The sequence below is a fragment of the Hyperolius riggenbachi genome, chromosome 1 (assembly GCF_040937935.1).
Source record: "Hyperolius riggenbachi isolate aHypRig1 chromosome 1, aHypRig1.pri, whole genome shotgun sequence".
NCBI classification, from domain to species: domain Eukaryota; kingdom Metazoa; phylum Chordata; class Amphibia; order Anura; family Hyperoliidae; genus Hyperolius; species Hyperolius riggenbachi.
In genome coordinates, this window is record NC_090646.1 from 227,252,216 (window position 1) to 227,266,435 (window position 14,220).

At 45.5% G+C, this 14,220-nt stretch overlaps 1 protein-coding gene across 3 annotated transcripts in view; it reads right to left on the reverse strand.

Moving 5' to 3' along the window:
• Nucleotides 1-208: 208 nt before the first annotated feature.
• Nucleotides 209-14,220, reverse strand: part of MCUB (mitochondrial calcium uniporter dominant negative subunit beta) — a 182,819-nt gene continuing 168,807 nt past the window's right edge. Inside the window, exons 8-9 of one of the 3 annotated variants that reach the window (XM_068281561.1) lie at nt 5,894-5,996; nt 209-227 (exon numbers count right to left, since the gene is read on the reverse strand). In XM_068281561.1, coding sequence (XP_068137662.1) covers nt 5,919-5,996 — 78 coding nt within the window. In that variant the 3' untranslated portion in view covers nt 209-227; nt 5,894-5,918. Of the gene's footprint in view, nt 228-4,423; nt 4,701-5,787; nt 5,997-14,220 lie in introns of those variants that run through there. The other 2 variants (XM_068281552.1, XM_068281542.1) reach the window with 2 other exon arrangements.

Below are 14,220 nucleotides of genomic sequence, written 5' to 3' on the forward strand. Positions count from 1 at the left end.
TAAGAAAGTTTGCCTGCTCATCACTATTGATCAGTATATCATTTACTCACAGCTTGTTCTAATCCTGATTGAGCAAACCGACAGTCTGTGCTGACAGTAACCTTTGTCATTCTTGCTTGATAACCAAACTGCCAACACACCATTCAGTGGGAATCCTTTTGTTGTATGAATGTCCTGCTGATGATTCACATGGTGCAAAGCAATAGATGAGGATTCTTAAAGAGACACTGAAGCGAAAAAAAAATATATGATATAATGAATTGGATGTGTACTATGAATAATTACTAGAAGATTAGCTGCAAAGAAAATATTCTCATATGTTTATTTTCAGGTATATAGTGTTTTTCTAACATTGCATCATTCTCTAATAAGTGCAGATTACACAACACTCAGCATTCAAAATGATTCTTTCAGAGCAGTCTGAACTAATGACCTCTCCTCTGGCAGAGAAAAAGACATTTGTTTACTTACAGTTGAGATAATAAAAGACAGATAACAGCCCTCTCCACGACTTTGAAAGTCGTAGAGCTTAATAGCTTTTTTGCATAGAGATAACAACCTGAGTTTCTTAACTCTTCCTGTACTGGAAGCAATTAGACTGATGTATCTGATCTTAATGTTTTATTTCTTAGCTGTACTACACATACAAATCATAATATCATAATTTTTTTTCCGCTTCAGTGTCTCTTTAAAAGGGAATTCAGAGGTGGGGTCCCGTCAATTACTAACTCCCAAGAGTGACCAGCAGCAGACCACAGATGGTCCTCTCCAGGAGGGGACATGAAAATCTTTGAGCAGTATAATACATTGTGGAAATAGGAGGCCACATTGACTGACTGGAGAGAAAGCGTAAAGGTGCACATCTCGATCCTGTAGCAGATCAGTATGAAAGAAATAGGGAGTAAAGCTACTTACTAGGCAGTAGAGTGGGGCCGAACCTCCGATTTTAGGTTTGCGAACTTCCGCGTAAGGTTCGGTTCGCGGAAAAGTTTGCGAACCGCAATAGACTTCAATGGGGATGCGAACTTTGAAAAAAAAAATTATGCTGGCCACAAAAGTGATGGAAAAGATGTTTCAAGGGGTCTAACACCTGGACCCCCAGGTGGAGGAGTGGGATACATGCCAAAAGTCCCCGGGAAAAATCTGGATTTGACGCAAAGCAGCGTTTTAAGGGCAGAAATCACATTGAATGCTAAATGACAGGCCTAAAGTGCTTTAAAACATCTTGCTAAATGACAGGCCTAAAGTGCTTTAAAACATCTTGCATGTGTATACATCAATCAGGTAGTGTAATTAAGGTACTGCTTCACACTGACACACCAAACTCACCGTGTAACGCACCGCAAACAGCTGTTTGTGTAGTGACGGCCGTGCTGGACTGGTGCGCACCATGGCGAGAGTGCAGGTTTTGGTGGCTTTACAGCCCATATGGTCGCCTGGCTGATGTAGGTGAATGACAGAACAGTGACTGTCCAGCTGATCAAATTTGGTCTGACCACAATGAGGCAACGACCTTATTATCGTGGGTGTACCCCCCGAGACACTCATCTAGGCGCCGGTCATTGCTTCATTGTGATACGCAAGCCCCTTCACCACGGCAAGGTAATGATCACGAAGGGGAATGGGCGCATGTACATGCCTTTTCTTTTGTTGTTGCAGCTGCCCGCAGTGCAGCCAGAAAAATTAGGCAGTCATGTACACGCACCAGAAAAATTATTACAGCGGCCGCTGCTAGCAGCGGTCTAAAAAATTCAGCAATCCGCCTGGAGTCCCGGACCCTGTTGGTGGTGGCGGAGAAGGTAGTCAAGCGGCCTGCAGGCAGACATGCTGTGTGGAGGGACTGGGAGTGACTTAGTCTTCTTGGGGCAGGCCAGGCAGCCAGTCACACGGCGTGCAGGCAGAGATGCTGTGTGTGCGGGGACTGACTTAGTCTTGGGGCGGGCAGCAGCCCTCCGGGATCCATGCCTCATTCATTTTGATAAAGGTGAGGTACTTAACACTTTTGTGACTTAGGCGACTTCTCTTCTCAGTGACAATGCCTCCAGCTGCGCTGAAGGTCCTTTCTGACAGGACGCTTGCGGCAGGGCAGGAGAGAAGTTGGATGGCAAATTGGGACAGCTCTGGCCACAGGTCAAGCCTGCGCACCCAGTAGTTCAAGGGTTCCTCATCGCTGTTCACAGCAGTGTCTACATCCACACTTAAGGCCAGGTAGTCGGCTACCTGCCGTTCCAGGCGTTGGTGGAGGGTGGATCCGGAAGGGCTACGGCGAGGCGTTGGACTAAAGAACGTCCGCATGTCCGACATCACCATGAGATCGCTGGAGCGTCCTGTCTTTGACTGCGTGGACACGGGAGGAGGATTAGTGGCAGTGGTACCTTGCTGGCGTTGTGCTGTCACATCACCCTTAAAGGCATTGTAAAGCATAGTTGACAGCTTGTTCTGCATGTGCTGCATCCTTTCCACCTTCAGGTGAGTTGGTAACAGGTCCGCCACTTTGTGCCTGTACCGAGGGTCTAGTAGTGTGGCCACCCAGTACAGCTCATTCCCCTCGAGGTTTTTTATACGGGGGTCCCTCAACAGGCAGGACAGCATAAAAGACGACATCTGCACAAAGTCGGATCCAGATGTACCATGCATCTCCTCTTGCTCTTCCTCAGTGACGTCACGTAAGTCAACCTCCTCCCCCCAGCCGCGAACAATACCACGGGAAGGTTGAGCAGCGCAAGCCCCCTGCGACGCCTGCTGCGGTTGTATTCCTGCCGCCGTCCCCTCCTCCTCCTCCCCCAAAGAAACACCTTGCTCATCATCCTCTGAGTCTGACTCGTCTTCTGCACACGACTTCTCTTCTTCCTCCTCCTCCCCCCTCTGTGCTGCCGCAGGTGTTGAGGAAACAGCTGGGTCTGATGAAAATTGGTCCCATGCCTGTTCCTGCCGTAACTGTTCCTGGTCACGCTCATTCGCAGCTTCATCCGCCACTACGCACAGCACGCTCCAAGAAGTAAGCGTAGGGAATCAAGTCGCTGATGGTGCCTTCACTGCGGCTCACCAGGTTGGTCACCTCCTCAAACGGCCGCATGAGCCTGCATGCATTTCTCATCAGTGTCTAGTTGTCGGGCCAGAACATCCCCATCTTCCCAGACTGTTTCATTCTACTGTAGTTGTAGAGGTACTGGGTGACGGCTTTCTTCTGTTTTAGCAGGCGGGAGAACATGAGCAGGGTCGAATTCCAGCGAGTCGGGCTATCGCAAATCAGGCGTCTCACCGGCAAGTTGTTTTTCCGCTGAATTTCCGCAAAGTGTGCCATGGCTGTGTAAGACCGCCTCAAATGCCCACAGAACTTCCTGGCCTGCTTCAGGACATCCGCTAAGCCAGGGTACTTTGACACAAATATGTGGCCTTGCCAAGCTACTGTAGTTATGTGGTGGGTAGGGGGATAATGGTGACCTCCCAAAAAAGTAGAAAAGGTGCACAGGACCTGCTATACTGGCCCACTGGAGTGCTCTAAGCCCCTAGTAGAGGCTAACTGTTCAATTCAAGGAAGAACAGCTGTGCTCATCCAGTATAGAACGCAGCTTTATTTAAACATAAGTAAAAAAAAATAGCAGCAAACAATGGTACAGACCACCTAGGAGAGAGAGGGATACAGCATGATAGATGGGAGATAATGGTGATCTCACTTATAGGATTCCTGGCTGTTGTGGTCACCGCAGGGAATGGGGGTGTGAGCATTGGGAGGGCCCCTTAGTTTGTCGTTCCACCCCTGAGGAGCATATCTTTTTGGAACAAGTAGCATGCGGTAGCTATAAAACACCATTTAATATTGTATCAGTTCAGTGCAGGTTGTCTGCTTTCAGCCAGTCAGCAGATGGTAACCAGGCACCTAAAGAAGATGACTAGAACAACCTTAAATGTTGAAATATTAGTTTTATGCATATATGTACTTACAGTTCTATAAAAAGTCAACTGACATTGCTACAGATTCCTTAGCAGTGGTGCATGTGACATAAAGCTTGTGAGCTATGCTAAATGTACATCACTGGTGTTCCATATAAAAGGCATATGTTGCCACCTGCTGGTGACATTGTTACAAAACTACGGATATATAAAATCTAGAAACATAGTATACTGTACATTGCCATAGTAAGTTGCATACCTCTCAACTTTTTGAGATGAGAAAGAGGGACACTTAAGCCGCACCCCTGATCACACCTCTGCCACACCCCTGATGACGCACCTGTCACTCCCCTAGTCACACAAACCATAAAGATTTCATAAGAAAAATATTTTGTTTTAGAATTCAAACCACACTGGCCCTTTCTATCCTGGTTCATTTTCCTTCATATTAACATTTTAAAATTAGTAATATATAAATTTATATCAATTTAAAGGATGGGAATAAAATTTAGAGTCAAACACATTTTTGGTAGATAAATATATATATTTACATAGAAAGAGGGACAAAATCCTGAAAGAGGGACAAATAAGGAGAAAAGAGGGACAGGGCTCCCAAAGAGGGACTGTCCCTCCAAAAGAGGGACAGTTAAGAGCTATGGTTTACACACTCTGCAAAGGTAAGGAAGACATGTCAAAGGATACAATGCACAACAATGTAGGTAATTAAAAAAGGTCATCTTGTTTTAGGATTTTAGAATGCTTTCCTTGGATAGACCACCTCACAGAAGATCACACCTCCCAATGTTCTGATAGGAGAAAAGGAGTTACATGTAAGGCCTCAGTTGCACAGATGTTTTAAAACCCCTTACAATGCACAAGCTTTTGTATGCATTTGTCATGCATTTAGCACGTGTCTAAACCTGGTGTTTTAATTCCCGAAACATTATATTATAGATATGCAACTAGATATTTCACTGGATGCATTGCCCAGGCTTCCATTCTTTTCTCAATAATTCTGGGTAATGCATGTAACTTTTAGATTACCATCCTCAAATGTGATGACTGACAGTCCCTCTCATGGAAAATGGCACATTGATATGAACAGACTTCAGGCAAGGCAGTATTATAATATGGCATTTTAGTCTCCAATATGCCTGCACTAGACCTCTGAACATGGCCGCACCAGTTCCAGACATGCCCCCACCACAACTCCAAACATGTCCTCACGACAGCTCCTGATTTGTCCCCACCTCAGCTCCAGACATGCTCCCACCATAGCTCCAGACGTGCCTGCACCACACCTCCAGACATATACCCCACCACACCTCCAGACATGCCTGCACCACACCTCCAGACATATCCCCCCACCACACCTCCAGACATGCCTGCACTACATCTCCAGACAGATCCCCCATCACAGGTGCAGACATGCTCTCAACACAGCTCCAGACATATCCCCCATCACAGGTGCAGACATGCCTGCACCACACCTCCAGACGTGCCTGCACCACACCTCCAGACATATACCCCACCACACCTCCAGACATGCCTGCACCACACCTCCAGACATATCCCCCCACCACACCTCCAGACATGCCTGCACTACATCTCCAGACAGATCCCCCATCACAGGTGCAGACATGCTCTCAACACAGCTCCAGACATATCCCCCATCACAGGTGCAGACATGCCCTGGCCCCTCACCACACCTCCAGACATGCCCCCACCACACCTGCAGACATGCCCTCACCACAGCTCCAAACTTGTATGTTGTCAAGTACTGTATCTTGCTTGCCATAGCTGCTAATATTGGACTACATAAAGCCAAATGCTCTTAAATGGGTTGAGTTTGTAACCAAAATCAGCAAAACAGAGGTTTATGTACTAGACAAGTAAAATCACATTGCCTTTTATTAATCATTTATTGTAGTCTTTACTTACATAGTGGCTGCACTTTAATTTACAAAATTAGTTAAAACACAGAAAAATACTCATATACCTATACTGTATAAAAACAATTCACGTCAGTCTCTCTCTTTTAGTTGCTCTATTGGAAGCTTTAGTTTCAGAGGATTTCTCAGACGTCTAAGACTTTCTTCAACCTTCGGGAGAGAAAAAAAATCTGTTAAAATTACAATAAACTAAAGACTACACAGGCAAGGTAACAATCAATCCGTTTCTGCATATAGGTATACCTTTGTAAAACATATACAGTGAAGGAAAGAAGATGATTTTGCTCATTGTCCTCTGAGCAAGAGATTACTCATTGTAATGTAGGACATACTGGTACTTGCAGTTCCACAGTGTACAGTATGTATGAGGCTTCTTGCACACTGCAAGCGATTCCGATTCAGATTCCGCTTTTTAATCAGTTTTTACCTCCGATTCAGATTTGCAGTGTGCAGGGAGCAAACTGCAAATCTAAATCTGAATCGGAAGTAAAAACAGATTAAAAAGCGGAATCTGAATCTGAATTGCTTGCAGTGTGCAAGAGGCCTGATAGTTTCCCCGATGCAGGTTAAGGAGCCATCAAAGAGCAATACAGTAATACAGTAGAGTAATTTATCCGACACAGGTGTGGAGTGCCTGATGCCAGATGTGTGCTTGCTGTTTGCTTGAGAAGTCAAGCAACTGGTGTTAAAAATACCACTAAGCTCGGCGGTGTGCAGCAGAAACTACATACATATCCTCTGGGCACTGTCCTTTTCACTTCTTGCAGCTCCCCGCTGCTGTGCGGCATTCTCTGTGTGTGGTCCCGATGCATCATGTGACCCAATGTCGGTGACTGTCGGGGAGCAGTACAAGGACACCGCACAGCAGCTGGGAGCGGCAAGAAGTGAAAAGGACAGTGCCCAGCGGATGTGTATGTAGTTTCTTCTGCACACTGCTCTGCAAAGTTAGCTAGTGTGTCACTTTATGACACTCATGACCTCCTGTGTGGTCACCCCTATCCCCCTGCCAGACTGTACAGCTGCAGCCAGAGTCTAATGGCCCATACTCACGGGCAACATTTCTGCACTGTCGCTAGCACACGGGAGCGTGTGCGCGGCAGTTCGGCGACAGCTCGTCGCCACGTCCCTCCGCGTACACACGCGGAAGAGGGATCAGCGGTGCGACGGAAGCTGTCACCGACGTTCCTCCTCCCCCCGCCGGAAGCTCCGTGTTCTAAAAGAGGTTGCTGTCGCTAGTCCGCATACTCACGCGGACTAGCGACAGTTGCGGCGGAGTTGCGGCGGCAACTGTCGCCAGGCGATTGACCGCGCCAATCACCTGGCGACATCAGCGACAGTTCGGGGTGCGCCCCCGTGCAACGCCTCATACTAACGGGCGACCTGTCGCAGCAACACGCGCGCGCCGCATGTTGAGGCGACAATTGTAGCCCGTGAGTATGGACCATAATGGCTCATACACACAGGCTACTGCTGTCGCCACAACCACGTGGCACGCGCGTGTTGCGGCGACAGAATGCCCGTGTGTATGACGCGCGCTCCCCAAACCGTCACCCATCAGAGCTGTCGCCAGGCGATTGGCTTGGCCAATCGCCTGCAACAGCTGTGGCCGCAACTTCACTGCAACTGTCGCTAGTCCGCCGTGTGTATGCGGACTAGTGACAGCAACCCACACACAGTGAGCGGAGCTTCCGGTGGGGGGAGGGACCTTCAGCGACAGCTTCCGCCGCATCTCTGTTCCTCTGTGCGCCGTGTGTACCGCTGCAGCACAGAGGGACCTGGCGACGAGCTGTCGCTGCTTTTTTTTTTTTTTTGTGTCGCTTGCCTCCTTTTGTGCCTCGTGTGTATGAGGCTTAACTCTCAGCGTGCTGCATAAGTCACTCCAACATTTCCAGAACCCGTCCTTTCCTCTCACAAGAGGCAACCAAAATGCTTGCACATGCTCTAATCATCTGCTATCTTGACTACTGTAACACCCTACTCTGTGGTTTACCAAAAAGCAGACTGGCACCTCTCCAGTCCCTACTAAATTCTCCTGCCCATCTCATCCACCTCTCTTCCAGGTCCTCTGAAGCAGCCCTTCTCTACCAATCTCTCCGCTGGTTACCCAAAGGATCCAGTTTAAACTTCTCAAGCTTGCATACAAAGCTCTACACAAGCTATCATCTCCATACATTTCCTCTATAACTGCCAGATACCTCCCTGCCCAGACCCTATGTTCCTCACAGGAGACCCTTTTGACCTATAGCCTGATCACCTCCTCTAACTCTCGCATGGAAGATTTCTCATGGGCTGTCCCTCTCCTTTGGAACTGTTTTCCACAGCCTTTTCATCATGCTCACTCGTAGGTGATCTGGGTGGTCCCTCTGCCACGTGTCTTTATGCGGTTCACCAACAGAGGGGAGGAAGAAGCCAGGAAGCCTGCGGGACTTAAGTTAAGAGTTGCTTATTTCAATTTATAGCACCTATTGGGGGAGCAGGAGTGCTTACTGAAGGGGCTGGTGAGTGCCCCCTCTTTACTAAATAGCTGTGGGTATACTTATATGCATACCCATGGCTTCTGCTCATAGTCCCTTTAAGTGCAGGGAGATCTTCTAGTGGATCATTTAGGCATATTAGTCTATATTCATAGGATAGTCTGTGTGGCTAGCCTCTGTACTATACGTGATTGGGTTAATATTGGCTGTTACTTATGAATTGAGTTGTGGATCATCATGTCTTTTTGATGGTGTATTATTCTGGCATATAAATCATGTATTTTGCTAACCTTGCTCAAATTGCATATACTTTATTATATTTAACCATTTATGCCGCACGGACGTGAGCCTCATGTCCGCAGCGGCAGCTGCTACAGCCGCAGGGACATGCTAGTCACATCCCTGCAATTTGGGGGGGCTTGCACGCGATTGTAAGAGCAAATGCCTGTGATCGCAATGTTGCTGGTAGCAGGGGGGATTGGCTGCAGGGGACAAAAGTTCTCTGTCCCAATCCGTACATGTCCGCCGAGAATAAACACTGTTTTTGTTCAAAAACAGTGTTTATTCTTAAATAGAGCCGCCGCGCTTCTGTCTGCCGCTGATGTTAGATTTATGAATGGGAACAAAGTTCCCATTCATTAATCTCCCCGCAGGCCACCCGTGATGCAGGCTTCCATTGAACCCTGCGTTACTTCCCTAGTAACAATGTGGCAACACATAGTTTCCTATGTAGCGCACTTATATGCTACATAGGGATTTGCTCAGCGGGAACATTTTGTGGCCAAATAGTAAAATTACACCTACTGACTTTAGGGATTTAAAAAATTAATATGCATGTCAAGAGGGCACATTATTATAAATATATGGGCAAAAAATTAGCAATAGATGTAAAACTCAAAAAATGTACCTTTATTTCCAAATAAAATATTGTCACCATACATATATACATACATATATACTAGGGATATAATTTTAACGTTGCAATAACCGGGACAAATGGGCAAATACAATGTGTGGATTTTAATTACGGTTGCATGTGGTATTTTAACCACTTCACCCCAAAATGGTTTTTACCCTAACGGACAAGAGTGATTTTCCCCTTTCAGTGCCCATTCCTTTCATTTGCCAATAGCTTAATCACTACAAATCACAATGAAATTATCTATATCTTGTTTTTTTCACCACCAATTGGGCTTTTTGAGGTTGTTTTCAGTAATTACTTTATTTTCTATGCATTTTAAAGGAAAAAAATGAAAAAATACACTATTTCTCCAATTTCATCCCCTATAGTTTTAATATTAACACTGCTACTGTGCATAAAACCCACACATTTCATCTGCCTATTTGTTCTGGTTATCACAAGATTTTAATTATGTCCCTAGTACAAATGATGGTGACAATATAGTATTTGGAAATAAAGGTGTCTTTTTTTTGGGTGGGTTTTTTTTCCCACTATTTTCATGTGCACAGGGATGCATGCACATGCACAGCAGCAGCAACACTGTGACTTATAAAAATGTCCTGGAGCCATTAAGAGGCTCTAGCAGGACGTTTTTATAAGTCAGGTTGTCATAAAGTGGTTAAAGGTATATGGCTGAAAACTGCGAAATAATGATTTTTTTTTCCATTTTTTCTTAATTATTCCCATTAAAATGCATTTAGAATAAAATCATTTTTAGCATAATGAACCCCCCAAAGAAAGCCTAATTGGTGGCAGAAAAAACAAGGTATAGATCATTTCTTTAAGATAAGCAGTGATAAAGTAATTGAGGAATGAAAGGGAGGAGCGCTGAAATGGGAAAATTCTCTCGTCCACAAGGTGAAAAATACGTGCGGGCTGAAATGGTTAATTGATGCGGAACTAGAAACTTTAGTTAGATCATGTAAAGAGAAACTTTCACTCATTCCTTCTTCCTTATCAATTTTCTCAAGGATATATAAGGTGCACTTTGCACTTTGGGCACTTCCCTACTTTATAAAACAACAGTATTGATTACAGCGTACCTTTCAATCACACAATATACCTTTATCTCTCTCTCCACAGCATCTGTCTGACAGCTTTCTCTGTGCTGCCTCTCATTCCCTGTGTAAGCTCTCCCTCTACCCCCACCTTTATCTCTCTCTCCACAGCATCTGTCTGACAGCTGTCTCTGTGCTGCCTCTCCTTCCCTGTGTAAGCTCTCCCTCTACCCCCACCTTTATCTCTCTCTCCACAGCATCTGTCTGACAGCTGTCTCTGTGCTGCCTCTTCTTCCCCGTGTAAGCTCTCCCTCTACCCCCACCTTTATCTCTCTCTCTCTCTCTCTCTCTCTCTCTCGCTCTCTCCACAGCATCTGTCTGCTAGCTTTCTCTGTGCTGCCTCTCTCTCCCTCTACCCCCACGTTTATCTCTCTCTCTCTCTCCATGGCATCTGTCTGCCAGATTTCTCTGTGCTGCTTCTCCTTCCGCATATAAGCTCTCCCTCTACCCCCACCTTTATCTCTCTCCACAGCATCTGTCTACCAGCTTTCTCTGTGCTGCCTCTCCTTCCCTGTGTAAGCTCTCCCTCTACCCCCCACCTTTATCTCTCTCTCCACGGCATCTGTCTGCCTCTCCTTCCCTGTGTAAGCTTTTCCTCTACCTCCAACTTTATCTCTCTCTCTCTCTCTCCACAGCATCTGTCTGCTAGCTTTCTCTGTGCTGCCTCTCCTTCCGCGTATAAGCTCTCCCTCTACCGCCACCTTTATCTCTCTCTCCACAGCATCTGTCTGCTAGCTTTCTCTGTGCTGTCTCTCCTTCCCTGTGTGAGCTCTTCCTCTACCCCCACCTTTATCTCTCTCTCTCCACAGCATCTGTCTGCCAGCTTTCTCTGTGCTGTCTCTCTCTCCCTATGTGTCAGCTCTCACTCTCCCCCACAGCGTCTGCCTGCCAGCTCTCTACCTGTGCTGCCTTTTTCTTTCCACCACCTTCTGCATAGATTCTCCCCAGGTGCACATAAAACAGAAGTAGCATTCTTGGCTTGGCCACAATTTGTAACATGTCAGGAAGCTTGAAAGAAAACCTGTATTGAAAATTAAAAGTCAAAATAACCATACACAAGTCATACTTACCTTCTGCGTAGTCTACTCCTCAATCTCTATCTACTCTCCTGTGTCCTGTGTGTCCACTGTGATCAATGGAATTCTCCATCCTCCATTTTGAAAATGGCCATTACCCCATAACAGCTTCCTGGTCAGCACACTGTTAAACTGTAACATCGCCCACTTGAGTCATAGGGAAACATGGACACATCAGTTCTCCTCTCAGCTGTAACTGACAGCAACTGATATATAACTGAAAGCAACTGATCTATTTCAGTTCTGACAAAATGTTGTCAGAACTGGAAGGGAACATTGTCAGAAGAAAATGGTGAGCCTCTGAGAGGAACTGCTGGCAAGGTAACTATGTAATGTTCATTTGAAGTTACCTCATGTGTTTATTTTAAATAATTTTACTCAGTACAGGTTTGCTTGAAGCCTGGTGTGCATTACAGGAATAACATTCATCTTAACCTCCTGGCAAGTTTTCCTCTCACAATTACATGACTGACTGCAAAATGGAGGCATCTTTTCATCCTATTTGTATTCATAAAGTAACGGCTGACAAAACTAAATAGGATTTACTTGCAAAGGAAAAGTGCAAGTATGAACCGCAGTAGTTGCTATGCAGTGACAGTTGTAGTTTGGCACACAATGATAAATGAGGTGGATACTGGAACTTTCCACAATAAAAGAATAACAGGATGGGACTGGAGTACAAGTAGCTGCACAATATAAAACTAATACGTGGAGGCACCATATTTTTAAGAGTAATAAAAACCCATTATGTTCTACTTCTCAGTACCAAAATGCACTGATGCAAGCTGCAAATTTGTCAAAAGCAATATAAAGACATCAAATTATTGACACCCAACGCATCATTAGAAGCCGTATAATTAGATGCCGGCACTAGAGGAAGCTGCACAGAGAAGCCAGATGTCTTCAATCGCTGAAGGCAGGATGTAGTAGGAGGTAAGCCGCTGCTCACATGTGGGGGGGAGGGGACCCGGAGACAAACAGGAAGGAGAAGAAGAGGCAAGTGGGGGGAGACAGCCACAGCGGGCACACAGGCAGGGAGTCTCCAATGACAACGGGTCAACGGTTTGTATCGGAGGGCGATTGTAGGTCGGCAATTTCCTGCCGTTGCCGTAAAAGACGCAGGGACTTTTTCTCCCCATTTTTTGTGGAAAAAAAAGTGCATCTTTTATGGGAGAAAATACGGTACATAAACTCTACGTGAACTCCCCTCCTAAACTGCTTGAGTGGAGCTCCTGAAAAAAAAAATATTGGTAGGCTATTTTTCAAGGTCTTCCCAGAGGTATCACAGTTGGAAACTTAGATAAAGACTACTAACTTGCACTTCCTCACTGGCCTAAGGTTGGAAATACAGATAGATGTCTCAATAAATTCCGACAGATCTGATCTGATTTTGATCGTTTTCTGAACGATTTTCTCATAGAAGTAAATGGAAATCAACTGTATAATTGATTGGAAAACTGATTTAAAAATTAAAAAAAAACTCATCATGCATTCCCAGCATAAGGCTTTATTTATATTGATGGATTAGGAGTGGTTAGCTTTGGGCGTTTGCCCACTCTCAAAACACTGTGCAGAGTGGTTGCCTCCTGCACATGCCCGAGGTTGAGGACAGTCATAAAAACTGCAACATTCAGAGTATAACAGCAACTAACCACCTCTGCTGAATACATATGAGGGGCTGCAGCCATGATTTACATTGCAGCTATGGGCAGCGATAGTGTGAGCTAGCTTTTAAAGCCACCTCATCTATATATATATATATATATAATAGAGTAAGTGCCTCAACCTTCAAACAAGAAGAAGACGTAGCGCCCTGCCCCCAGGGCCGGTCCAAGCAAGAAGAAGGGGCTGGTCCAAGCAAGAAGAAGAAGTAGTGTCATATCAAACCAAGGGCAAAGAGGGATAATTTTCATATTCAGTAGCAGTGCATTGTGGGTAACCACAAATGTTCACTTATAGCGGAATTATTGCAGATTTGCTTCTGTTTTAAGAAGGAAAATTACACCAAGCTTTGCTTTTTTTAGTAGGAGGGATTTTTGGTCTCTCTTATCCTCCTATACATTCTTAGAAGTCTGGGTCACCCTGAGCTGCTTGGCTACTCTGTTGTACTGGTCCAAGCCCTATCTCATACAGCCATATCAATCTCTGCTATGGCTATCATTCATGAAAGTGCTGTTGGTATGGAGAATCAGTGTGGGAAAACACAGCTGACAGTGTTTTAGACTTCTGGCTGCTGATTCATAAAAAAGTATCCAGGTGCGGTAGCAGTGCAGAGATTCCCTGAACTAGGCTGGCGGTAGGCTTGGGGAGACACGGAAGCTGCCGAGTTGATACATTTCTCTGTGTTCCGCTCTACTGTAGCTGCCTGGGAGGTCTCTGTGTCTCCATTCACTTAAGATTGTTATTGCCACATCAGAGGGAGCGGTACTTCCCGACCTCACACCGCTTGCGGTGATCTTTATGAATTAACATTTTGCTACATTTTTTACAACAATCACAGCACAAGGCGGTGATTTATCGCTCTGCTCGGTAATGTCAGCTTTTGATGCGGAAGGAGCCTTTATGAATGCAGATTTTGCTACGTGTGCGGGAAAGTCAGCTGTTTTAAGCATTTCCGCATGCGGAAATGCTTTATGAATGATAGCCTATGTAGTGATAAGAACCAAAGGTCTGAAATAGGCTGCCACATGTGGGTTTGATATGACTGTGTAAAACTTAAAGCTATAGGCTTGCTTGGCTTACTAAGGGTGAAAAGGAATAATTTGCATATTTAGTAGCGGTGCATTGTGGGTAATCACAAATGTT